At 37.0% G+C, this 26,481-nt stretch overlaps 1 protein-coding gene across 1 annotated transcript in view; it reads right to left on the bottom strand.

The window, feature by feature from the left end:
* DNAH8 (dynein axonemal heavy chain 8) overlaps positions 1 to 26,481 on the bottom strand; it is a 305,262-nt gene that overhangs the window by 169,412 nt on the left and 109,369 nt on the right. Inside the window, exons 36-48 of the mRNA XM_028509424.2 lie at positions 26,280 to 26,433; positions 23,328 to 23,491; positions 22,111 to 22,213; positions 20,824 to 20,928; positions 20,278 to 20,439; positions 17,211 to 17,435; positions 10,114 to 10,286; positions 8,794 to 8,972; positions 5,858 to 6,045; positions 3,637 to 3,723; positions 3,447 to 3,554; positions 2,451 to 2,585; positions 668 to 829 (exon numbers count right to left, since the gene is read on the bottom strand). Of these exons, the coding sequence (XP_028365225.2) occupies positions 668 to 829; positions 2,451 to 2,585; positions 3,447 to 3,554; positions 3,637 to 3,723; positions 5,858 to 6,045; positions 8,794 to 8,972; positions 10,114 to 10,286; positions 17,211 to 17,435; positions 20,278 to 20,439; positions 20,824 to 20,928; positions 22,111 to 22,213; positions 23,328 to 23,491; positions 26,280 to 26,433 (1,945 nt within the window). The remainder of the gene's footprint in view (positions 1 to 667; positions 830 to 2,450; positions 2,586 to 3,446; positions 3,555 to 3,636; positions 3,724 to 5,857; positions 6,046 to 8,793; positions 8,973 to 10,113; positions 10,287 to 17,210; positions 17,436 to 20,277; positions 20,440 to 20,823; positions 20,929 to 22,110; positions 22,214 to 23,327; positions 23,492 to 26,279; positions 26,434 to 26,481) is intronic.

Raw genomic sequence — 26,481 nt, 5'->3', positions numbered from 1 at the left:
CAATACAAAAGAACCTTGGCACCCCGATGTCCATAGCAGCACAATTTACAATAGCTAGGTGCTGGAAGCAACCTAGATGCCCATCAGTAAATGAATGGATCAAAAAACTATGGTACATTTACACAACAGAATTCTATGCAGCAGAAAGAAAGAAGGAGCTCCTACCCTTTGCAACAGCTTGGATGGAGCTGGAAAGCATTATGCTAAGCGAAACAAGCCAGGCAGTGAAAGACAAATACCATATGATCTCACCTTTAACAGGAATCTAAACAACAAAACAAAGAAACAAGCAAAATATAACCAAAGACACTGAAATAGGGGACAGACTGACAGTGACCAGAGGGGAGAGAAGAGGGAATTTCAGGGGAGAATAGGAAGGGTTTACAGGAACAAATTTAAAGGGCACATGGTCAAAAGCTAGGGGGAGGGCGGTAATGGGAGGGAAGTGGTGAGGGTTGGGTGGGTGGGCTGGAATGGGAGTAAAAGGCAGAAAACTGTACTTGAACAATGATTAAAATAAATTTTTTTTAAAAAATTATATTATATTCTGAAGTTATGCCCTTCCCACCCTGTTTTGGAAATTAAATGTCATTTCAAGTGTGTAAAAAAAAACCCCACAACAACACATGCTTATCATTATACTGATAATAGATTAAAGTTTCTTTACCTGCACAAGTTTGAGATTCCAGGGTGGATGGTTTATCAAACCTTCTAACTGAACCTGGTTTGCTACTGCAGCTTGTAGTTCTACGTAAGTACTACTATCCAGTTGTAATCCTGGAAACAGGTCATTGATTAAGCTGAGGAACAGAGGTTCATCTTCATCAACCTAAGATGGCACAGAATAAATTTACTCATTCAGTCAACAAATGTTCATGGACCAACTAGGAAGCACACAGCACTTGTCATTTCATGCCTAGAGAATAATTTATTACTTTCCTCCCCAGAGTAGTACTTTCTCCCAATTCTAGTACTTTCTCCTGAACACTACCACTGAATCCACATCACCTATAGCATCACACCCAAAATTCTTTGCATTCAATGTCTTCTATAGTCTACCACTCCGAGGTTTGACCTCATACAGACAGGTATACACATTAACCTTAAAAACATGCAATAGTCCCAACCCCATGAAAATAAAATGCTAATATTTGTTTAAATAAGGAAAATATATATGGCTCTGCATAACTGGCTCATCCAACATCAGCTAGAAAACCATCAGAGCACTGTTCTCATTTCTTTTTTAGCTTTTTTTAAAAATTGTGGTTCAAGTACAGTTGTCTCCATTTTCCCCCTACCCCCCAACCCCAGCCATCCCCACTTCCCACCCTTAATCCTACCCTCCTTTGGTTCTGTCCTTGTGTCCTTTATAGATGTTTCTGAAAACCCTTCACCCTTTCCTCCTGCATTATTCCCCTCCCACCTCCCCTCTGGTTACTGTCAGTTCATTCTTAATTTCAATGTCTCTGGTTATATTTTGCTTAATTATTTGTTTTGTTGATTAGGTTACACTTATAGATGAGATCATATGGTATCTGTCTTTCACTGCCTGGGTTATTTCACTTAGCTTCCAGAATTCTTGCCTAAGAATTTCAAGAATCCTTAAGGGAAGTAGTGAGGTGTATTGGAAGGAGAAAAGTTGGTATCAGAAGATCTCATGGATTTTTGTTCCAGTTTCTCAACTAACTGTGCTTGTAGATGGGTTCTCCAAACTCTATGTCTCAGTTCCCTCCTAAGTAAAATGGCAATAAGCACACTAGCCATCCAAATCCCAGAGTGGCTATGAGACTCAAATAAGACAACACCCCCAAAAAGGTTCTGTAATAGTCGTGAACTACACAGGGGTTAATTGTCCGTTCTTATAACTACAATGTGAGCTTCCTTAGAACCATTTCTTCTTCAACCTTGTTCTCCTAGAGTATGGACACAATACAGAGAGTCCCTTGAATAAATACCACATGAACCTGCCCATCAGCTAGTTCAAAACAGCCTGGCTCACTGTGACAAGAGTGAAATCAATGCAATAACTACTATAATCCCCACAGCAAGCTTTCAATGCATTTTTAGAAAACAGAAATAATGCTGATGTTTTGGGGGAGACATAGCTGAGATAAACCAAGCATACACAGATAAAACAAAAAGTTCTCGTGGTTCCCTGTGAATCCAGATTTTCATGTTTAGTACATGTCCCATTATGAATAATGGTAGAGTACTGGACTAAAATTTGGGGGCTGAAGCCCACTGATGAATCCTGTTTTACAGCACACACCTAACAAGAAGATGCATTTCCAGCCCTCACTGGTCATACAGGCCATGGGGAGTCACATACCCCCCTGTTACTGTAATTACTAATGCTCACAGCCTAACATGAGCAACCCCCACTTGTCAGCTAAGTAGAAAGAAACCAGGTCAAAATCCAGAAAGAGGAGTAACTCAGAGAAGAGAGATACCAATTTAGAAAGGTTCATGTCTCTTAGTCCTCTCATGACAATGCTTAATTCACTGTCTTCTGGTCTGGCTCTTTTCTGAGATCCAAGTGTCCTCAACACAGATAGGATATTTCTCAGCCCAAAGTCATAATGAACCTAAGATGGGAAAAGAGGGAAGAAGAGCATTTAATTGAAAATCTCTACCTGAAGGCCCACTATATACATATAGGTAGGTATTCTGGCACATATACTATAGTTTTAGAGTAGCTGAGCTGCAAAGTTTTATTAGCTAAATTCTTTCACCTTTTATTTAACTGAAAAATGACCATTCCGTTGGAAAGATCAAGCTGTACTATACAGTATTCACACGTTAAATATCTTCTGAGAATAAAACAGTCTGATGCATTCTGAGAGGCAGATTTAAAATACATAACAAATAGATTATATACTACGTGACTCCATTTATATAATATTCTTGAAATAAAATTACAGAGATGGAGAGAGGATTAGTGGCTGCAGGGGGTTAGGGGTCTGGGAGAGAGGTGGCTGTAGCTGTGAAAGTGGTAGCATGAGGGAACCCTGTGGTGATAAAACAGGTCTGTATGTTGACTGTGGTGGTGGTTACATGAATATACACATGCGATGTAATTGTACACACACACACACTGAGTGCTGGTACAATTAGTGAAACCTTAACAAACTCTGGATTGTATCAGTGTCCATTATCTGGTTTTGTTACTATACTATAGTTATAAGATTTCAACTTTGAAGGAGGTGGGATAATGAATACATGGGCCCTCCCAATACATTTCTTTACAACTTCTGGTGAATTTATAATTATTCAAAAATAAACAGGTCTTTAAAATGCATAACCAATAGGGCAAAGCAATTATAAATATACTTTAAAAAAGAGTCAATGAGATTTTCTTAAGCTTGCTGATTAGCATTTATCAAGGTAAAACTGCTCAGTAAAATATCAAGTTTTATATCTAGGGGAAAAAATAAATGTACAGTTACCTGCTTAGTAAGTTGCTCCTCACAGAGTTTGTAAAGAACATAAAACTTTTGAGCCAAGATAACATTTTCAAGAAAACCACAGCTTGCAAGTTTAACTCGCATAATGATCTGAAAAATTAATATAGTGAGATTTTCAACAACTTGTATGAAAAACAAGAACATAAATCACATTTTTAAACCCAATGCATACCTGTCTATCCGGAACCATCATAGCGACTGTTCTAAACTGAATTTTTAAATTTTCTGGTAGTTCCTGGCGCCCAGCATATCCAGGGTTCTAAAAGTTAAAAGTGTTTAATTTTTAATTGATGTCACATGACTCTCTTACATATTTCCATTTTCATTATACTAAACAAGACACACACACTACTTTGTGTAGCAAAAATTAAGCATCTGTTTATCTATTGGTTAAGAAAACAGGAATAAAAAAATGAATAAATACCTAGACAATTATGATTCAAAATATGTTATGGAAAGAAGAAGAAAATTCAGGATTTCATACTGACATACTTAGGTAATTTTTATTTCCTCTCTTCAATTATTCTTTTCAGTCAAAATTATAGAGTTCTTTGGCTGACAAAGTACCATTTTAAAAACCCATGGTGGTGAAAGGTAATAAAAACAGGTATGATAAGAAAAATACTGAAAAGGACAAATGTAGAGCTAGAAAGGAAGTTAAGTCCTCACAAGTAGCTATAGGTTGAGGACAGGTCAAACCCAAAAGTCCCAAGGGTAAGGTTAGGGGTTCAAAGGCAAACAAGGCAAAGAGAGGTCAGTTACTTTCGGGAATTACACTAGACACCCACAAGCCCTGGCAATTTATTGGGTACAATCAATGGGCAAGATACCTTACTCTATGCTGGGAATACAGAGATTGCTGGTTGCCTATCAGTACTCCTCCTTTTCTCCTTCCTTAGTCACAATATCCCAGCTGCAAGCTGGGAGCATCACTACCCAGATTAAAAGTTACATTTCCCATCCCATGTGACACTGTGAGATGTAAAGAGACACTGTATGAAATAACTGCAACAAAACAGTGATGCTTCTATAGTATTTTCATCATAAGGTGACCTAGAGGTTAGAAACCATGATGGAGTAGAAACACAGAAGAATCTTAAATTAATAAATCCTTATGTATTAAGCCACTGTTTTTCATGTCTCAGTTATTCACAGCCTAACCTAGTATCTAATTGATGTTTCCAATATTATCCTTACTCCAGGGAGAACGTTAAACTTCTTTTAAGAAGCTTATGCTGTGCCACAGTTATTACAACAAGTATCTCCATCCCATTTTCTAAGTTATAACTGATCACTTCAGGACCATTATTTACCCCCAGCTGCTTTTCAGAATCTGCTTACAATATAACTTATCAGAAACTTTCCTTATTTTGCTTCCTATGGTTTATCAAATGGAACAGTTAAAACGCAGAATACTTTGTGTTATCTTGCAACTTAGAGATTTAACTAAATAGAAAACATAAAAACACTAGGTAAAACTGGTTCAATGTGAACTTCACTTCTCTAATTCATGGAGACCTCTACTTGTTCTTGTCTTTGGTTTTCTAATTGTACAACATTCAATCCCAAAGCCCTGCCCTCAAACCTCAAACACGTGGTAAATGAATTTGCTGCAGTTCTTTCCTGTAGGACCTTAATGAATTATTTGGGAAGTTTTAAATCATACTCATCACCCTTTCCTAAGTTTCAGAGAAAACCAAACGTGGAGGGTAAGTAGTCAGGTGTTGATGTTAGACAATATCATTTTTCTCTAACTGGCTGTGTGACTTGAGCAAGTTTTTTAACCTCTCTGTTCTTCACTTCATGTACCCCAGTTATAGAATAGCTACCATGCAAAATAAAGTCCTGACTACACTCCCCTGCCCCTTTGAAGTTAGGTGTGGCATGTAAATTGCTTTAACCTATGGTTCTGACTTGTGTCATGTCTGAACAGAAACTCTAAGAGCCACAGCATAAATTGTTCATACTCTTTCATGTTCTCTTTTTCCTTTGCTACAGAAACCAGCAAAGATTGAGAGAGTACCAGAGGAAGGACATGTACAGTGGACCCTGCCCTCTCCACCAACCCCATCAACAGGGAGAAACAAATCTTTGACATATTAAGCCACTAAGATTTGGCTGTCGTTACTATAGCTATCCTGTCAGATACAATACAGAAAACATATAGCCCATCACCTCACACATAGTAAGTGTTCAATAAATAGTAGCTATTATTATAATTAACATATCACTATTTTGTTTTCTGTCTAGGGTATTTTTAATACTCAAAAAAAATCATATGATTTAAAAGAGTAGCTCTTGACCCCTAGATTATCAGTCATTACCCACTAATAGATACTTTCTTATACTTAAGTCTAAACCAACTAAATTGCATTTAAAACCTATGTTCTCACCATTGTTAAGAAGATTCCAAATTCTGGATTTAAATCAACACAATCACCATCAGAAAAAATAAACTGTTTTTTTCTTTCTTTTCTTGCTGTCAAAACAATATAAATTTGTTGGGCTGCCACTGATAAAACAGGCAATTCAATTCTGTTAAATTCATCAAAACAGCCCCAAGAACCTGACTGTGCAAGACCTGGTATGAAAAACAGTTAATTTGAAAAGTTTTACTTCTTAACAGCAACCATTTCTCCAAAATGCTCTCAAACAATTACACACTGAAATACAATTTATATAAAATTTCAAATCTGGCTATTTAGAACGACATATTCAATTCCAGTGATATAAAGAGATTTCATTATGTGTACACCATCACCGAGACATTGAACATAGCACACTGTGACATGTCACTGTGCTATGTTCAGACTTTTCCATTTTTGCCAGTTTGGCCAGAGTGAGACCAGCATCTCACTATTGTTTTTTGCTTTTTAATAATTTGAAGAAAATATACCAGGACATAGGAGAGCTGAGAATACACAAGTATGCTTTTTCTGCCAAACAAGTTACACTCCCACCAGCCGTGGATGATTATTTCTGTTCCCCTATATCTTCCTACCAAGCTGGGAAAAAAAGTCATACTTATATGGTTGTTAATCTGGTGTGTACAAAATGGAATCTCTTTGTAATGTACAATTCTTTGATTAAGGGTCATTTGACTTTCTTCATTTGTGCAATGCCTGTCTAAGACTTCCTCATTTTTCTATTGGGTTATCTCTTTCTCATTGATTCACAGGCTTTACTCATATATTTGGGATAGTAATCCTTTGTAGGTAAAATACATTGCTAATGCTGTTTCCAAATTTCTGGCATGATGTTTCTCTCTTTTTGTTATCCACTGATAAACAGATGTTTTTAACTTACAGTAGGCAGAGTATCAATTTTTATATTAAAAATCCCTTTTACTCTGAAAACAAAGATATTTTTATTACCTCCCAAAACCCCTTACAGTTTTGCCTACCACATTTAGACATTTAATTCCCAGAACTAAGTTTTATATATGATTTAAGCATCCAATTTTTATATATGTAGGGATCCAATTTCCCTTTTTAAATATTAATCAACTGTTGTCCCAGAACAATTTATTGTAAAGTCTGTCTCTTCATCACTGATTTACAGTAATACCTTCGCCATCTGTCAAGTGTCCTTGGCTTATTTTTGCATTCTCTATTATATTCCACTGGTCTATTCATCAATCCCTGCACCAATACTACACTCTCTAAATTACATTATAAATGGTATCTTTCTGAATTCATTTTCTGGTTTTTATGATTTATCAAGACAAAGTTTATTTTGTATTGATTTTATATTCTAGAAAACTTGCTAAATTCTATTTTTCTATAGATTTTGTTGAATTTTTTAAGTGTACTATATCACTTGTAAAGAATAAAATTTTTTCTTCCTTTCTTTCCAATCTTTGTATTTTTGTTATTGTTTTTTACTGCATAGGGTAGGATCTAAAGTACAGGGGTGATTAGAAGAAATAATAATGGGAATGCCTATCTTACACCTCATTTCAAAAAGAATGCTTTCAAATTTTCAAGTATGATGTTTGCTTTGGATATCCTTTATCGAATGAGCCATATGAATGAATATTTGGGGAGTAATTTAAGGAAAGTAAGAGTAAGGGATCTGAGGAGGAAATGTGCTTTGAACACTTAGAAACATCAGAAAGGTCAATACGGCTGTAGTAGAGAGAATGAGGGGAGCAGGGAGTATTAGGAGATGGAATCAGGTCAGAACATTACAATGGGGAGCGGGCAGGTGTGATTGTGTAAGGCAACACAGGCCCATTGTACAGATTTCGGCTTTTACTCTGAGTGAAGCCACTAGGCAGCTTTCAGCAGGAGAGCATCACAATCTGGCTGACATGCAGAAGTATTGTTGCTGTGCTGTTTTGAGGCTAGAATGGAGAAGGCAAGGGTAAATACAGGGAGGCCAATTAGGCGGCTTTTTGGAATAGTGCAGGTGAGAGATGACGATTGGCTTGAACCAGTGTGACTGCAGCAGGGATCAGAGGTGATCAGATTTGGAGTGTATTTTGAGGGTAATAGAGTTTGTTGACAGTGTAAATGTGAGTATGAAAAAAACCAAAGACTTTTTTGTCTGAGCATCTGGAAGAATGAAGTTGCTACTTAGTGTGATGGGGAAGGCTGAGGATGGATTAGATACGGGGAGAGGAATAATAATATGGGGAGATGTCTAATAATAGGTTTAGACCTATTATTACACATTTCAGTGGAGATGTCAAGTAATAGATATTAGTTATATGTATGAATCTGAAATTTCAAGAAGTTGAGGCTAGAGATATAAATTTGATCACAGACAGTATTTAAAGTAGGGGTTTGTGTGAGATCACCAAGAGAATGCATGTAGATAGAAAAGAGAGGACCACCAAGCGCTGAGTTCTAAGACTGAAGTACTCTCTAATCTTTTTTCTTCGCTCATCTGAAACCATCTCCTACCTATCTTTCAAGATTTTCTCACAATATCCCCTCCGCAGATGGTTCTCCCTCTTCTTCTCCAGTGTTTCTATGCTTTAAAAAAAATTAGTCATTTCAGTGGAATCTAATGCTGGAAGAAGTCACATGTGTCATTGGCTTATTATCTTCATTTTATCCCCTCCACCATTGTTTCCACCATTGGTAATAAATTGACTCCACTTTCATAATCCAATACATATTCAACTCATGGACTACAATGCCAGTAATATTATTGAACCAATGAAACTGATGATATCCAGCCATTTTTGACCAAGAAAAATGGTAATATCATATGCATCAACCAATACTGAGTTTGTTATGTGGGAAAATATCACTTTAGATTTATATCAGAAAATAGCACAAAAATAAATTCACCAAAAATAATTTAATTGTTTGACACTTGCCTTTAAAAATCCTTCCTAGCCCTCTGAAATCCATTTGATCTGAGCAGTTAAACACGACCACATACTTTCCCAAACATCTTCCCATGTCTTTTGTAGTTTCTGTTTTGCCAGTGCCCGCAGGTCCTGCTGGAGCACCTCCCATGTTCATTCCCAAAGCCTGTGCTAAAGTTATATAACATCTGCAAATGTCAATCGGATAGGACATTGTGAGTATGGGGTAACACATTCCAGTAAAGCACAAGCAATAGTCCATTGTGATTGGAATGGGCCTGTTTTCTTTAGAATTTAAGCTGCTCACATATAAGATAGGCAACCAAACAAGACTGGAATACCTGACATTCATTAGTAGTAGTAAAGTGAGTGACTGCAAAAATTTCTTGAGACAAACTTCCAAACTCCACAACAAGCTGCTACAAGCCAATTCTAACACACCATTGAAAATTGTTTTACTATGAAATGTTTCATTTATTCAGATAAGTTGAAGAATAATCTAATAAATCTCCTTGTATCTATGATCTGGCTTCGGTGACATTTGTTTCAGAACTAAATAAAACTTAGTAAAGCTTCATGACACATGAAGCTTTATGTATAAACATCAGTGGAAGGGAAAATATGTTGACAAATTTATGTGGCAGTGGCACTGGGCAGAGGAAGGAAGCTGGATGAATCCAGAGGAGGCTGAAGGCTGAAGAGGAAGCTGAAGACCAAATTTACATGTTGTAATTTTACCTGGAGGCAGCCCTATGTAAAGTAATGGCAGAATTAATTGTTCTAGGATCCAATTTAAGTCAATTCTACAAACATTTATTGAGTGTCTTCTGTGCCCAACATATTGAACTGCTGCAGACATATAAAGATGAAAAGGACTCAGTTCTAGTCTAGTGTCATATACCAGAAAAAACTATGAGGGGATCTGCCATTACCTGACTGGCAGTTCAGACCTGGCCAAGAAACTGCACTTTAGATATCAATTTCCACATGAAAAACCAGGAGACTAAATTAGACAATCCTTCTTTGTGACTTTAATGACTTCCTTTATGGTCCAGAGATACTTTTCCACCTTGCAACCTAAAGTTTATTATTAAATTACTCATAATCAACATTCAGGCTTGCTTTTATTCTTTTATCTTTTTCTACTTTATTAAAATTTAATGTACATTACTTGTAATGTTCATGTATTTCACTTAGACTGACTTTGATGAACTATCATAGACCTAACACAGCAGCAAGAAGATTCTGTTAATATTTCAAATGCAATTTTAAAATAATTTTAAGCACATTACTTAATTATAAAATGGAATAACAAAAACTGTTCCCTACCTATCTGTTAATGGAGTGATAACAAGTCGATCGGTGCATCCCAGAAATTCATTTTGGTAAATAAAATCAACATTTGTAATAGACACTACAGTTTGATCCAAATCTTCTTTAAAATAAAATCTACTCTGTTTTAGCCACTCAAAATCAGTTACTGATTTGATATGCATTTTTACCTTAAAACATAAAATAAAAAGAGATTGCATATTAAATTACAAAAGCATAAAACATAAGCATAAGGTCAGTTGTTACTCATTCATGAATGATTCTCATTCATTTAAAATATATTTATTGAGTCCCTCCTTGGACCTGACACTATGCTGGCTAAAGAGAGAAAGACATAGTTCCTGTATTCTGGGGTTTACAGAAAATGACAAAAGATAGATAAATAAGTAATTGTGATAAAGTAAGAAATTCAGGGTTTATGAAAATATACACCAAAAGGACCTAACCTAGTATAGGGTGTCTGAGAAGGATACCCCGCCCCCCAAAAAAAAAGGAAAGAAAGAAAAGAAAAGAAAAGAAAAGAAAAGAAAAGAAAAGAAAAGAAAAGAAAAGAAAAGGAGGAAAGAAGGAAAAAGAAAGAAAGAAGAAACATCAAAATTAACACCTGGATAAATAGTAAGAATTAGCTGGGGAAATAAAACAAAAGGGGTGGGTGATGGAGGGGTGGGAGGGCAAAATATCTCAGGCAAAGGCAGAAAAGATCTGGTTGGCATGTTCAGGAAACTGAGTGAAGTTTATTACAGCTGAGGGACTCTGGAGAAAGGAGTAAGAGCTGAGGCTTCTTGGTGCATGGGAAACGATTTGGGCATTGTTCTCACAGCAATGGGAAGCCACTGAAGAGATTAAGCAGAGAGATGTTTACATATGCACATATGCCTTCCTACACCAGCACTGTGGCCAAGCCAATCAACCTGCCTTGTCACCACTGTATACCTATGGGACAATCAGTACCAGGCTCCCTCTGCAATGGATACAAGAAACAGGAACCAGGCAAGCATGTTTAGGAACAACATCCTACCACAGTCACACTCCGGGATGTTTTGTGACTCCACTGGCAAACTTGGAAAAACCTAGTTTTTCTAGCCCTGCCCATTCAGGGGAATCAACATAGGAAAATGGCAAATGGTCCCTTTCACTGCTCTTAAAACCAGTGGCTCACTTCCAGGTCATTCACTAACACTAAAAAATGGACCACTGACAAATATACAATGTTCAGATCTCCATCTAATCAAGTCTCCATGCTATGTGCATGCTTGCCTTTTGTTGTATTGTTTCATTGTTAATGACCTTGCCTTCCCTCCAGTTAAGAATTCTTGCTTCCCTCCTAAAGCACAGTTTGTATTTATCACCTTAAAAGAGCTACTTTTGGGTAACATAACTGGTGCCACTCCCAGGGACTCTGCTCTCTAACATGGGACCTACAGCCATGGAGATGCAGTCAACTAGCTACTTTCAACAATCCATTAAGATGGTGAAAGGAGATGAAAGAGGATTAAGAAAGAATAGCTAGGGGAGACTTCCAGTCAAGATGGTGGTGTACTACACAAATACAGTACTTAAATTCTCCCATAACCACATCAAAATTACAACTAAACTAGAGAACAACTATCATTTGGAACCATCTGAAATCTAGTTGAATGGAAGTCCTACAACTAAGGATTTAAAGAAGCCACATAGAGACTGGTAGGAGAGGCAGAGACGCTGAAGGGGCTGGTCCCACACTCATACGTGGAAGATAAAAACTAGGAGGAGGAATATCTCACCTGCAGAGGTCCCCCCCGAGGAGTGAGGGACCCAGCACCACACACCAGGCCTCCCAGCCCGACATTCCATTGCCAGGAAGATTAGTCCTCATGGCTTCTGGCTATAAAAACCAGCAGGGAATATGGCTGAGTAAGACAGAGAACTTCTGTAGTCCTAGGTGTTCCCCTTAATGGACCCACACACAGACTTACTTGGACTCACTCACTCAGAGCTACAGCACTGGGGCAGCAGCTTGAAAGGTTTCAGGCACATACCGGGGAGGAACTGAACTGTCTGGCATGAGAGCAATAGCTGAAGGGGTAGCTTTCTCCCAGACAAAAGTGCTGGCAAATGTTATTGTTCCTTTTCTGAGACCCAACCCTCCCCCCATAGACCTGGCAGGTGGGCACCATATCTAAGTCTTCATTATCCTGGTTCATAATGTTCTCCCCACCCTCATGATTCCTTGAGAACCCACCCCACTCAACTTATGGACCCACCCAAGCTGTTTCCAGAGGCTTTTCTACACAAATGGTCTCTCTTGCCTCATGCTTCAGACTTTCCTAAAATCTCTCAAATAAGCAACATCTGGCATTTGCAGACCCTGTACCTCTTGCTACCTGGCCCCAGGCCTGGCACTAGTAGCAAAAGGCTTTGGTTTGAAGCTTGGCCTCTTTGGGCACCTCCAAGACCAGTACAAGTAGCAACTACCTGAAGATAGCTCTGTGGCTGTCCTCACACATCCCAGGAGGCCCCAGAGCCAGTGAATCTGGTGGACTCCTTCAGACCTCCACGAATGACACACTCGGGAGGACTTCATGAAGCAAGTCCTGCTCTGCAGGGTCAGCTCCTGCACAGCAGCTCCTCTGCTGCACCCTCCCAGTGATGCAAACTGAAATCAAGGCTCAACTACAATTGGACAGTGCACATAGCCCACACAAGGGGCACCTGGAGCACTAAGCTCAGGAGACTGGGAGGCTATGCTACTGGGCCCTAAAGGACACCTACTATACAAGGACACTCTACCAAGTTCAGGAGATGTAGCAGCTCTACCTAACAACAGAGAAACAAATATAAGGAAGCAGCCAAAATGTGGAAACAAAGAAACAGGTCCCAAATGAAAGAATAGGAGAAATCTCAAAAAAAAAAAAAAAAGAACTACTGTATTTTGTCACATATAATGCATACTTTTTGCCCAAATTTTTGAGGAAAAAATAAGGATGTTCATTATACATAGATATAGTGATTACATACCACAAGTATAATAATCCCATGTATAATGTGCACAAAAACATGGGTGCACATTATACATGGAAAAATACGGTAAATAAAATGGAAGCAAGCAAACAACCAGATACAAAGTTCAAAATACTGGTTTTAAGGATGCTCAAGGAACTTAGTGAGAACAGCACAAATACATGACATGGAAACCATATAAAAAGAACCAGTCAGAAATGAAGGATACATTAACTGAAATAAAGAATAATTTACAGGGAATCAATAGCAGAGTAGATGAAGCCAAGAATCAAATCAGTGATAAGAAATACAAGGAAGCAAAAAATACCCCAAACACCCAATCAGAACAGCAAAAAAAAAATGAGGATAGTGTGAGGAGCTTCTTGGACAACTTCGAGTGTACCAACATTTGCATCATGGGGGAGCTGGAAGAAGAGTGAGAGAGCGTGCGAGCACGCTATTTGAAAAAAGAATGATGGAAAACCTATTTGAAAAAAAGAATGATGGAAAATTTCCCTAACATGGTAAAGGAAGTATACAAGTCCAGGAAGCACAGAATCCCAAACAAGATGATCCCAAAGAAGACCTAACATCATAATTAAAGACACATCATAATTAAAACGCCAAAGGTTAAAAGACAAAGAGAGAAATCTTAAAAGCAAGAGGAAAGCAGTTAAATTACCTACAAGGGAGCTCCTATAAGATTGTTGTCTGGGGGGTGAAGATGGGAGAAATGGAAAGATGTTAGTGAAAAGGTACAAACTTTCAGTTATAATACGAATAATACCAAACTTTCAGTTGGTACACTTTCAGATTCCCAAGTTCTGGGGATCTGGAGATCTGATGTATAACATGGTGACTGTAGTTAATAATACTTACTATATTGTATACTTGGCATTTGCTAAAAGACCACACACGTACACACAAAATGGTAACTATGTGAAGTGATAGAGGGGTTAACTAGCTTGTAGTAAACATTTCACACTGTATACATAGGCCTGTCCAGAAAGTATCCAGCTATATAATATGAAAAACAGAGGTATTTCTTAAAAAAATTATAAGATACAGAAAACACTGTACATAAAACAATGATGTCTCATTCCCCTTAAAAGTAGGCACCTTGGGATCTCACACAGTTCTCTCAATCACCATCAGCTTCCTCATCACATTTTCCTGAATCTCATCAATTCAGGAAAATCTCTTCCCTTTCAAAAGTGATTTTAGTTTTGGGAAAAGCCAGGAGTCACAGGGTGCCAAATCTGCACTGTACAGGGGCTGAGTTACCTAGGTGGTTTGATGTTTTGCCAAAAAATTCTTCATGAGATGTGATACATGAGCAGGTGTGTTGTTGTGATGAAGCTGCCAGTCAGCAGCTGCCCATAGCTATGGCCTTCTGAATCATGTAAATACTTTCCATGGAACAATGTTCAAGCTTAACACAAAATTAGATGCAGATTTGTTGCTCTACTCACTCAGTCATTTTGAATGTGATGGCCACACAGTACACATGCTCACTCAACAACATCTACCACTCTTACTGACTAGTACAGTGAAGTCATCATCGTTCACACATGTGCATTTCAGTCTATTCTCTTTGGTTGCCAGGTTACATCAGTGTTGTGCAACATTGTGTTCTGGTTATATTAACAATGGTTGTACTTTTTCTGGACAGATCCCATATATCAAATTATCACACTGTATACCTTAAATATATATAATTTTTGTTAATCTATACCTTGCTAAAGCTGGAAGGGGGAAGTTTCACATGAAAGTAAAATATAAATAAAAATGTAAAAATAAGATCACAATAAACATTTTTTAATACCATAAAAAAGAGCATTGGCTTATATCTCAAAAGAAACTTTGCAGGCCATGTGGCTCAGTTTTCTGGGCATTGACCCACAAAGTGAAATGTTACTGGTTTGATTTCTGGTCAGGGCACATGCCTGGGTCGCAGGTTCTTCCCAATTTAGGCATGTACGAGAGTCAACTGATCTATGTTTCTCTCTTACATTGTGTTTCTCTCTTCCTCTTTCTTCCTACCTTCCCTTCTCTCTAAAAATAAATAAATAAAACATTTTTAAAAACCCTTAAAAAACAAAGAGCCTCTGCAGGTCAGAAGGGAATGGCAAGAAATATTCAAAGTGATGAAAAGCAAGGACCTACAACCAAGATTATTCTAGCCAGCAAAGCTATCATTTAGAATCAAAGGAAAAATGAAGAACCTCCCAGACAAATAAAGCTAAAGGAGTTCATCACCAACAAACCATTATTATATGAAATTTAAAGGGTCTTCTTTAAGAAGAAGAAAAAAGGAAGAAAGAAAAAAAGACAAAAATATGTACAATACAATGGCATTAAATATATATCTCTCCATAACTGAATAAAAAAAAAACAAAATAAACAAACAAGCAGAACAGAAAGAGACTCATAGGTACAGAGATCATTTTGACAGTTGCCAGATAGGAGCGGGGTTGGGAGGATGGGTATAAAAGACGAAGGGATTAAAACATACAAATTGGTTGCTACAGAATAGTCATGAGGATGTAAAGTACAGCATAAGGAATGTGGTCAGTGATGTCCTGGCAGCTATGTGAGGTGTCAGATGGGTGTGGGATTCATTGGGATGATCACGTGAATTGTTATATGGCATCTATTCACCATGTGTATACCTGAAACTAATGCAATATTGTATATCAACTGTTATTGAAAAAAATGATAAAGAAAAACAGTTAATATTTATCGAGTTCTTACTGTATAACAGACTATTCTAAGCATTATACATGAAAAAATAAAATGCAAATATGCTGGCCAAGAAATCTCATTTAGTTGGGATGCAAACTGACCATGAGTTCAATAGTGATTAAGACAAAAAGAAAACAGTTTCATGTCTTAATTGTGTATAGATTTTTAAAATCCATTTTGTATGGAAAGTAATGCCTTGCTCAGCCCTTAAATTTAAAAGCATTTTCTTCCATGGGACTTCAGTTTTAAGAGTCAGTGAAGATTCACAGATATCACCCTCGATAGCATACTGCTAGCAGATACAGTACTGGATTCTATAAGAGTTTCTTGAGGTGGGCTTCAGTGAAAGCTACAGTATAAGGGTAATTGCAATTCAGTGAAAGCAAATCTATAGAAGGCCAAAGAAATAAGGCCTTAATGTGCTTGATGATTAGCTTGCTGCAGAGATAAATACTGGAGCCATGTTTTTGCTCTGGGAATCTTGTTGAAATGCAGATTCTGATTCAGTACATTGTGGAGGGAGTAGTGGGGGAAAATGCTAGAGATTCTGCTTTTCTAACAAGCTCTCAGGAGATGCCAAAGCAACTGGTCAGAATACAATACTTTGGGAAGCAAGGATCTAGATTCCAAGGGAATAGACTGCATGTCCTTCAATCTTCAATAATATAACTTATCTGATCAGAGCTTTTGATAGAAGTTTGAAACAGACTGTGTGTGATCATATCTTCTAAAAAAAGGGTCCTAAGTTGCATGAATTATGTGTCTTTAATAAAGAAAAGAGATGCCTTTAAGATGAATAAAATATAAAATAAAACAATGTTAAAGACAAAGGTAGTCAAATGTTGGTATATCAAAACCTCCTGGTGCCCCTCAAGGCCATTGGTTACTAAGGGTTCTATTTACAAAGATAATTCAAATACTACTCCTCTCAATCCCATCCTACAAAACCTTGTCCAAATCAAGCCCATGATATCCTGTTGGACACCATCAGTTAAGACAAATATCCATGAGAATTCTCTGAAGCCTGAGTCTATTTGATCTGGGCTTCCTTCCGAATCAGCTCATCATAACTCATGACCAATCTCACCTCATTTGTATCACATCCCTGTTATTTGGTTTAATCAAACAATTAGTTCACATCACATCAGTTGACTTTAGACTTTCAGAATGGCAAATGTGAATATACATACATAATTATTTAAACCACCAAATATAGATATTTGCAGATGTGGTTTATATGTAGACAGTTATGATAAAGGACGATGTAGAAGTTAGGGGATATGTATAACACTTAATTTCCCATTACTAGCAGCACTAAATTATTAACTAGTATACTACGTTATTTTACATTAAGAAAAAAGATACTTTACCAAGTCATCAAAAATATCTCTCTGATGCACATGAATAGTAATTAGAGTTTCAAATTTCACTCTTTCAAACTTGCTTAGGTCATGTGTTGTCTGACTAATTAGGAGATTTAGAATATCCAAAAATTTCTGGTTGGTCACTTGCATAATTTTCCTGTCATCTTTTGCATTATTTAAAGCCTCTTCTGAATCATGTGTCCACAGCATCTGAAGTCCCAGAAGGCCAACCTACAAATCCAGCAGACAAATAAGCCAAATATTTAAAATACAACCTTTATTTACCTAATATATAGGTAACCTAAATATAACCAATATTTATAATAAAATTTGGTGGTCACTTACATGACAGTGAACAGGGTTTCACTCCTTTTAAACTAAAAAAGGGACATGCATTTCTCCACTCCTAAAAATAGCTTTCTAAATGTCTCTTTGCAACTTTTTAAAAAAGATGTTATTTATTTATTTTTTAGAGAGGGAAGGGAGAGAGAGAGAGAGAAACATCAATGGGCAGTTGCTGGGGGCCATGGCCTGCAACCCAGGCATGTACCCTGACTGGGAATAGAACCTGCGATGCCTGGTTCACAGCCCATGCTCAATCCACTGAGCTATGCCAGCCAGAGCTCTTTGCAACTTTTTAAAAAGATACTCTGCCTATCTCCTTTCTTGACCTCCACTCTCTAATATCCATATCTTTATCTAAATCAACTTTTCTGATGAGAGAGAGACAGAAAGTGAAAAGGGAGAAGCATGTCCTTTGTCTCCTGGTGAAGGCAAAAAGGAAACTGTGAGTGAATATCCCCTTACCTGCAATTTCTACCCCAGGTAAGGGATTAAAAGTGATCAGAATATCCCCTACCATCACCTCTTCCATGTGGCACTTGTCCCCTTGGGAGCATTTGTTCATCCGCAGAGTTAAGGTACAGATACAAAATCATTGGGACCAAAAAGGAACCCCACATGTGACAGAGGAGTGGGAGCAGTGTGAGTGGCATGGCGTTTGATGTGGGTAAAGTAGAAATAAAACCCCTTCCTAATCCCTGCCTCCTCAGGAACTTCAATGCTTTTCCCTACTAGAACAGTGGCCAATCCTGGGTCTGTAGGTGAAGCTAAATGAAAGCACCTGGCTAAGGTGAGCAACAGAATGTGGAGGAAATGGCCAGTGTCAGGCAGATCCCAATAGCAAGAAAATTCTGACCCTGATGGCAGCAGAAGACGGCATTTACGATAGGAAAAACAAAGAGAAACAACAGGAACAGCAGTGTAAGGCTGTCTGATTTAAAGACAAACAGACCAGAAACCCTGAAAAATCACTGCATAGACTACTATGCAGTGATTCTATATCCTAAAAACATATCTTAAAAATGACTACCCTGAGTCATCATGAAAAGTCTAAATTATGTTTTTTACTTAATTTAAGAAGGCAGAGGACTTAATGATAAAAACTGGAAGAGTCTCATTAAAATAAAAAACAAAGTAAGAATGCTCATTCTTTTCAATATTACTTGATGCCTGTAATAGGCACATTAAAAAATACTGAAAGGGAGTACACTAAATATTTATAGTCATCATTTCCAAGTGATAAAAATATGGAAAATTTTTATATTCACTGTCATATTTTCCCAAAAGTTTGCATTGCATTTATAATCTTAGAAATGTGTTTTAGAAGAAAGCAGAAATTTGAAACAAACTTAAATAAAACCTTAAATTTGCCAGGTTCATTTACAATGAACCTTATTGTAGTCAATAAGTTTCAGTTCTTTGAGAAAGTTGCTCTAAAGAGTAATGTATACAATGAATGAATATATATTGAATATATATTCAATACTCTTTAAAACAATTTTTCCAAGGAACTGAAATTTTCCCACTTCAATATTAAGATTTTTATTTAAAATTTCACTCATTTGTGTATATATGTATATATGAACACTAAAGATAATCCTTAAAGCTAGTTAACTTTCCTGCTATCTCCTGTTCAACCTGACAATTGCTTTGACCTTCCTCTTCAACTGTTCCACCTTTAATGCTAACTCCTCTGTCTAATCTAGACAGAGCCTCTCCTTCAGAATGCACAGGATGATCAAGCTCTCCTGGGAGGGAAAAGTATGTTGATTTAGTCCAAGGAGCTATTTTCTCAGTTTATCAAATAAAGTATTTTATAAAGACTTATCAGAAAGTTAATGCTTATAAAAATGTTAAAGTTTGCTAAGGATATTATACATTATTTTAAAATCACAATATTAAAGTATTCCCTTCAAAAATGTTGATTCTGTATCTGTACTTGTGCCATTTGAATAAATAATTTCACATTACTTCAGCTATCTCTGCTCTGTGTCCAGCACTTCAGAATTGGGAGTGCAGGTTGGCAGGGACAGATGGAGAAGAAATATGGTTTGGGCAAAAACTGCCTACATTTTCCTCAGATATCTCTTGTCTTCTATCCCATACTATCTCTGACCCAGATAGTCATCACTTTTTATTTATTCTGGCTGAAAATGTAATGACTACTGGAATTTTCTACATCTGATGTTAATAACAGTTGGCACATTACAGTGCACTTTTAAGAGCCAAAAGACTAGAGAGTGGGAACACCTGCTCCAACCTCAGCGCGTGTCAAGGTCTTCTCTCCTTCAAACGTTAGTTACATGAGAAGTCCTCCTTTAACAGATTTGCCAATTTTTAGTCACTTGAAGGGAAAATAAGCAAAAAACAAGATGGATTCTGTTTCAGGAAAAGATATGCTCATTCCATTTACATATATCCACACCCATATCTATATCAGTGTCTATATCTACCTATGTTTTTTATATATAAGATGAAATTTTCATATAAGTGGTTTTAGTCTCAGTGTATATCCTTAATGATGAGAGAACAGTGGCAAATCCTCTTCTGGGGGATGGGATGGGTGGGCCTAGAGTGATGTCGGTGGTGAGCAGGTGGTTGGGAGCTGGGTAGGGCTCCCTAATTAGTTCAAAGCTACAACAGCCTCCACACCATCAGGCTGATTGCCTGATGTATCCTTTCCCCTTATTCCGTTTCTTATAACCATTATTTAAATGCTGTGCGTTCTCACCTGTGCTGGAAAGTGACTGAGGAAAGGTAAGAGTTGAAATCCTGAATCACTGATTTGATAGAATGCAGATCGAATTATGTTGTGCAATGATGACATCTGCATTTTTAACAATTCCAGAAGCCAAATCTCTACAGGACCTTTGGCCATAACAGGATTATCCAACTAAAAAATATATTACAAATATATTACAAATTGATAATAATTTTGGGTTTTTACAAATGTCACACACTTGATAAATCATAGTTCCTCAATGCAAAGCCAATGGCCTTATATTTATTTTTCAATATTTAAAACACAAGTAAAATCAACTAATACTATAGGTAGAAGGAACTATAAAGATCATCTGGTCTAAAACTTTCATTTCAAAGAGGATAAAATGAGTCTTAGAGAAGTTAAATGAATTATTCAAACTAGTCTGTAACAGAGGGCTACAGAACTAGAAAGCAAGTCCACCCCACCTCCCTTTTTTCATAAGAGAATTGCATCCTCCTCAACCTAAATTTTTAAAGAAATCCTAATAACAAAAGCTTAACCAAGTTAAATTACAATAATTTTTTCTCCTTCTCTTGATATAACAGCCAGGATACGATCGTATTCTTTTGCATGAAATGTCACCTCATTTATGTTGTCAGATACTGCAGGGAGATGTGGCTGTAAAAAGCACAAGACAAAGCAAAAACATCATACATTAGCCCAAACAGAAAGCCACTGAGATGTTTTTAAAGGCCTTAATATTGTTAATCCTTGTAAAAGATTAAGAATTTACTTCATTATTTCAAAAAGAAAAAAGACCCTGCTTTGACCCTTGACTGAACTTGGAGGCCCACTTTTTAAATCCAGCCCTGAAGAATGTACTCTCCAAGTCCTTGCCTGCCTCTCTTAGACTATAGAGACTGTCCCTCCCCAGCTCTGTCCTGCTTTCTCTCTTCTCCACCTGCCTTACACAGCTTTTACTTCTCTCTTTCCTCATCCCCACAACTTCCTGGAAACCAACAGGGAAGATATTATTAGCGGTTTCCTAGATTCCCAAATCAGAACTGGCCCAGGGGATGGGTGTTTCAGTGCCTCCCACAGCCAGTTCTCCATAGTTTCTCTCTTCCTCTGGCAAGTATTGCCTTTGAAAATGGCTACAAGCATTTGAGTATTCTGGATGGAAAAAAGGACAAATCAAAATCACCAGCTCTCTGGCTGGAGTAGCTCAGTAGATTGAGCTCGGGCTGGGAACCAAAGTGTCCCAGGTTCGATTCCCAGCCTGGGCTGCAGGCCAGAACCCCCAGCAACCGCACATTGATGTTTCTCTCTCTCTCTCTCTCTCTCTCTCTCTCTCTCTCTCCCTCTCTCTCTCTCTCTCTCTCTCTCTCTCTCTCTCTCTCCCCCCTTCCCTCTCTAAAAATAAATAAATAAAATCTTTAAAACAAAATCACCAGCTCTATCTGATCTAAGAATATTTAGATTAAATACTTATAATAATGAATTACATTTAGTAAGCACATAAGGCATGCTGGATATTTTTCAATGAATTAGCTTACATAATCTTTATGGCAATCCTATGAGATGGGAACCCTTAATATTCTGGTTTTGCAGATGAGAAAACTAAGGTGCAGGAAAATTAAGATGCTGGCAAAGATCATCCTGCTGGTGAGTGGCATAATCAATGACCCTCACCTCAGGTTGATGAGCTCCAAATACATAGAAAAATAGGACATTTTATAATCAACATAATTTTAATACTCCTTTCCTGCCTCCACTTTTAAACGTTAACTTCATTTTTGTTACCCATTATGTATGCTGTGGGAAAATAAGAGGTTTAGGTAATAGATACTTAGAGTATACCTGTATGGTATGGGAATCACTGGCTTGTCCAAGAATTTCCAGGAGAACTGGATCGGATACAAAGAAGAATCTTGGAAATAGTAATCGCTTCTTCTCCAAATACCTTTAAATAAAGTCACATTACCAAATGGTATTTTTCTGAATTATTTAATTTTAGCCAAGATACAATCACTGACATGTTCATAAGATGATAGCAAACACCTATAGTCATTTCCCATTTGCCTCTGAAATGTTTTGTTAGAACCAAAGTCCATGCTACACCATATATGTCACTTGGGAAAATGAAAGAAAACAAGAAAGGGATTCAGATCAAACCTGCCCCATCTACCATCTTCTTTCTCATCAAGAGCTCTCCTGTGCCCCAAGAGTATTGTGAATTTCTTAGTATGGCTTAAATCCAGGGTGAACATACAATCTATCCACAAACCAGCACATTTCGAGTGAGAGCAGGGACGACTAACCATTAAGCTAAGACAGAGCATAAACTTAGACAAAACAGTATATATGTTCACCCTATTTCACACAGAAACCGAGAATGAACTGCTTTTTAAGAAAATTATTTCTGAATTTGTCTGGTTAATTGTGCTCTTAGTGGCATGTTCAGCCTTACTCCATGCCAGTGTTGGGCTGATTGGAAGCCCCATAAAAGACAGGTCCCCATTCTGTTCCTTGGAATCTGTGAATGTGAGCTTAACTGGAAAAAGGGTTGTTACACATGTGTTAAAGTTAAGGATCTCTAGAAGAAATCATCCTGATTATCCAGATAAGACCTAAATTCAATGTGTCCTCATAAGAGACACAAGAAGAAAAAAAATGTGAATTCAGAGATAGAGACTGGAATTGTTTAGCCACAAGCCAAGGAACTCCTATAGCCACCAGAAGCTAGATGAAAGAAGGAAAGATTCTCCCTGAGAGCCTTCAGAAGCTGCTGACACCTTGAATATTCAAACTTCTGGTTTCCAGTACTGAGAAAATAAATGTCTGTTGTTTGAAGTCACCCAGTTTGTGGTAATTTCTTACAGCAGACCTACAAAACTAATACAATGCTTTAATTCACCCACCCCTAAGATGAAGGTGTCTTTTTTTGCAGAAAACTTAAATTTGTGTGAAATGTTAAATTCCTATCACCATTCCTACCATTACAACCAAACCAGAAAGGTATGAACCTGTTTGAGATAAAACACCAGTGCATATAAAATGATTAAGCCCTTACTGACCCTGTCAGTGACTTCTGACATACTTCCAGCTGTTCGTGTAAATGAGGTAGCAGTTGCCCCATGGTTTCATCTCCAACACAGCAACTGATCACATTGGGATTCTCATGAGCTCGCTGCATTATCTTTACCCATGACTTGTCAATATTCTGAAAGCGTTTTGCTTCCTAAAAACAAATTCATAGTCAGTAAAAAATTAGCATTTGGATGCTTGAATAAAGGAAAAGTATTCACTTTGGAATTTTTTAATAAACTTATTCTTCAAATGAGCCTCTATTAGTTTCAGTCTGCTTAATTTTTTTATTGTTTGTGCTATTACTGTTGTTCCCACTTTTTCTCCCTTTTCCCATCTCCACCCAGACCCTCCTGCTCCCTTCCCTCAGTCAGTCCCCATATGGTTGTCCATGTCCATGGGTCATGCATAAATATTCTATGGTTAATCTCTTTACCATCTTTCATCCAGTCCCCTGCCCCCACCGCTAAGAGCTATCAGTCTTTTCCATATATCTATCATTTTGTTTCTATTTTGTGTATCAGTTTATTATGTTCATTAGATTCCAGGTATAAGTGTGATCATGTGGTATTTGTCTTTCACTGACTGGCATATTTCATGTAGCATAATAGTCTCCAGGTATATCTGTGCTGTTGCAAAAGATAAAAGGTCCTTCTTTTTCACTGCCACATAGTATTCCACTGGGTAAATGTACCACAGCTTTTTTATCCACTCATCTTCTGATAGACACTTAGGTTGTTTCCAGATCTTGGTTATTGAAAATAGTGTTGTTATGACCACAGAGGTATGTGTGTGTATGTATATATATGTGTGTGTATATATATATATATATATTTTTTTTTTTTTTGCCTTTTGGAATTCTAGTCTCAGCAATCTTGAGAAAGAAAAAGAAAGGTGGAGGTATCATAATACCTGATATCAAACTATACTATAAGACCACTGTAATCCAAATAGCCTGGTAATAGCATAAGAACAGACATATTGATCAAAGGAATAGAACAGAGAGCCCAGAAATAAACCCATGCTTTTATGGTCAATTGACATATGACAAAAGTTTCAGGCTACATAATTTAAAGGTCAGGCAATTCTTTTTTCATCTGAATTAATTCCAAAGTCACAAAACTACTTATTGAAATACTGATTTATCACAATAGTTGATCACTTGTTTCCTTACATTTAATACATTTTCCAAAGTGCCATACAATTAATTTACAAAGCTATCAACTTCCAGCTCAAATCTAGTCTTTTAGAACTCTTGGTGTTTTGCTTTAAAGAGAAAACTGAAGAAGCATGAAAATAATTTGGTCTTAAGATCCTTGGAATAATTACAGCTCAATAATACCCCAGGAAAAAGAAAGAAGAAAACAGTAAAAACCTCAAGCAAAGCTTAACATTTTTGCAAATAAAAATTTTCTATTTACTATGGATGATAGTAAGCTTTGCATTCAATTGCAAAAATGCCTCTAGAAATTGGCATAATCTTCCTTATTTTAAAACTTTTAAATGCATTTTTTAAATGTAATTTTCTGACAAAAAAGAAAAGACTTGTTTTAAAAATGTGTTATAAAGGAAAATCCATCACTTTCAAAACTCATGCTTGATTTTTAATCTCTATAGATCCTATTTGTAGGTGTGGAAACTGAAAAAGAGCAGGCTTAATTTTATAAAAGGCACATTACCTTCACAGAATAAAGCTATTAGTGAGTTATTGGCATTTATTTAAAAGGCTCCAACAGAGTTGTTTTAACAATTTTGTTATGTGCTTCTAAGGCAAAATTTCTATGCCCCATGGTATATTTCTAATCTATCATTTGTGGACTTGGTAACAGTTAATTGCACTTACAGAATACAGATTAATTTTAATTCTGTTCTCAGTGGGATATTACAAGATTACCTCTTAGAAGAGATGAATTGCTATAATTTTTTTAGATTATATATTTTATATATTTTATTTTCACAGCTCCATCACAAACATCTGTTTATTTTATTTTTTAAGATTTTATTTATTTATTTATTTATTTATTTATTTATTTATAGAGAGGGGGAGGAAGGGAGAAAGAGAGAGAGAAACATCAATGTGTGGTTGCTGGAGGTCATGGCTTGCAACCCAGTCCCTGACTGGGAATGGAACCTGCGACACTTGGGTTCGAAGCCCGCACTCAATCCACTGAGCTACACCAGTCAGGACTGTTTTATTTTATTCTTGTTTATTCTATTACAGTTGTCCTAATTTTTCCCCCTTTGCCCCCTTCATCCCACCCTATCCCCTGCTACCACAGTCTATCCACACCCCATTGTCCTATAATTTAATAGTACCATCCTTCAATGTATCTCACATACTCAAACAACCTGAAGATTTTTTCAGTTCGAAATACATGGTTTTTTTCTTTCTGCAAATGTAAATCAAAGGTCACTTAGAAGCCCTAGCTAATGTGTCTCGGTGGGTTGAGCACTGGCCTGCAAACTGAGAGGTCCCAGTTGAATTCCCAGTTAGGGCACATGCCTGAGATGCAGGCCTGGTCCCTGATTGGGGCATGCAAGAGGCAACCAATTGACATTTCTCTCACACATAACTCTCCCTTTTTTTCCCTCCCTTTACTCTCTCTAAAAAATAAAGACTTAAAAGAAGTCGCTTAGGAAAAAATTGTTTTGTAAAGGGCCAGATAGTAAATATTTTAGGCTTTACAAGCTATGTAGTCTCTGTTATAACTACTCAACCCTGCTGTTGTAATGCTAAAGCCTTTAAATAGAACATATATAAATGGAAATGTCTGTGTTCCAATAAAACTTTATTTACAAAAACAGGCAAGTGAGCCATAGTTTGCCAACCCCTGGTGTAAATAACCAAAATATGGCCATATGTCCTTGTGAAGACTTTTAAAGAGACATATAGACAACACACACCAAATTATTCTATCAGTAGTTACAAAAACCACATTTACCTGAGGCAGCTGTTTGGCAATATCTCCACCTACAAAGACAGCTTCAAGATAAACCCAAAGATTCTGCACTACTAGCCACTCTTCAATTATATCTGAGGAAGTGGACAATTTATACACCCAATTCTGTATATTTTTTTTAAATGGAGCATTGTATCTAAAAAGAATGAGAAAATGTTACATTTCAATGATGATTCAGAAAATT

Source organism: Phyllostomus discolor, chromosome 4 (genome assembly GCF_004126475.2).
Source record: "Phyllostomus discolor isolate MPI-MPIP mPhyDis1 chromosome 4, mPhyDis1.pri.v3, whole genome shotgun sequence".
Lineage (NCBI taxonomy): Eukaryota > Metazoa > Chordata > Mammalia > Chiroptera > Phyllostomidae > Phyllostomus > Phyllostomus discolor.
Note: the sequence above shows the minus strand (reverse complement) of the source record. Positions and strands in the feature narration are given on the sequence as shown.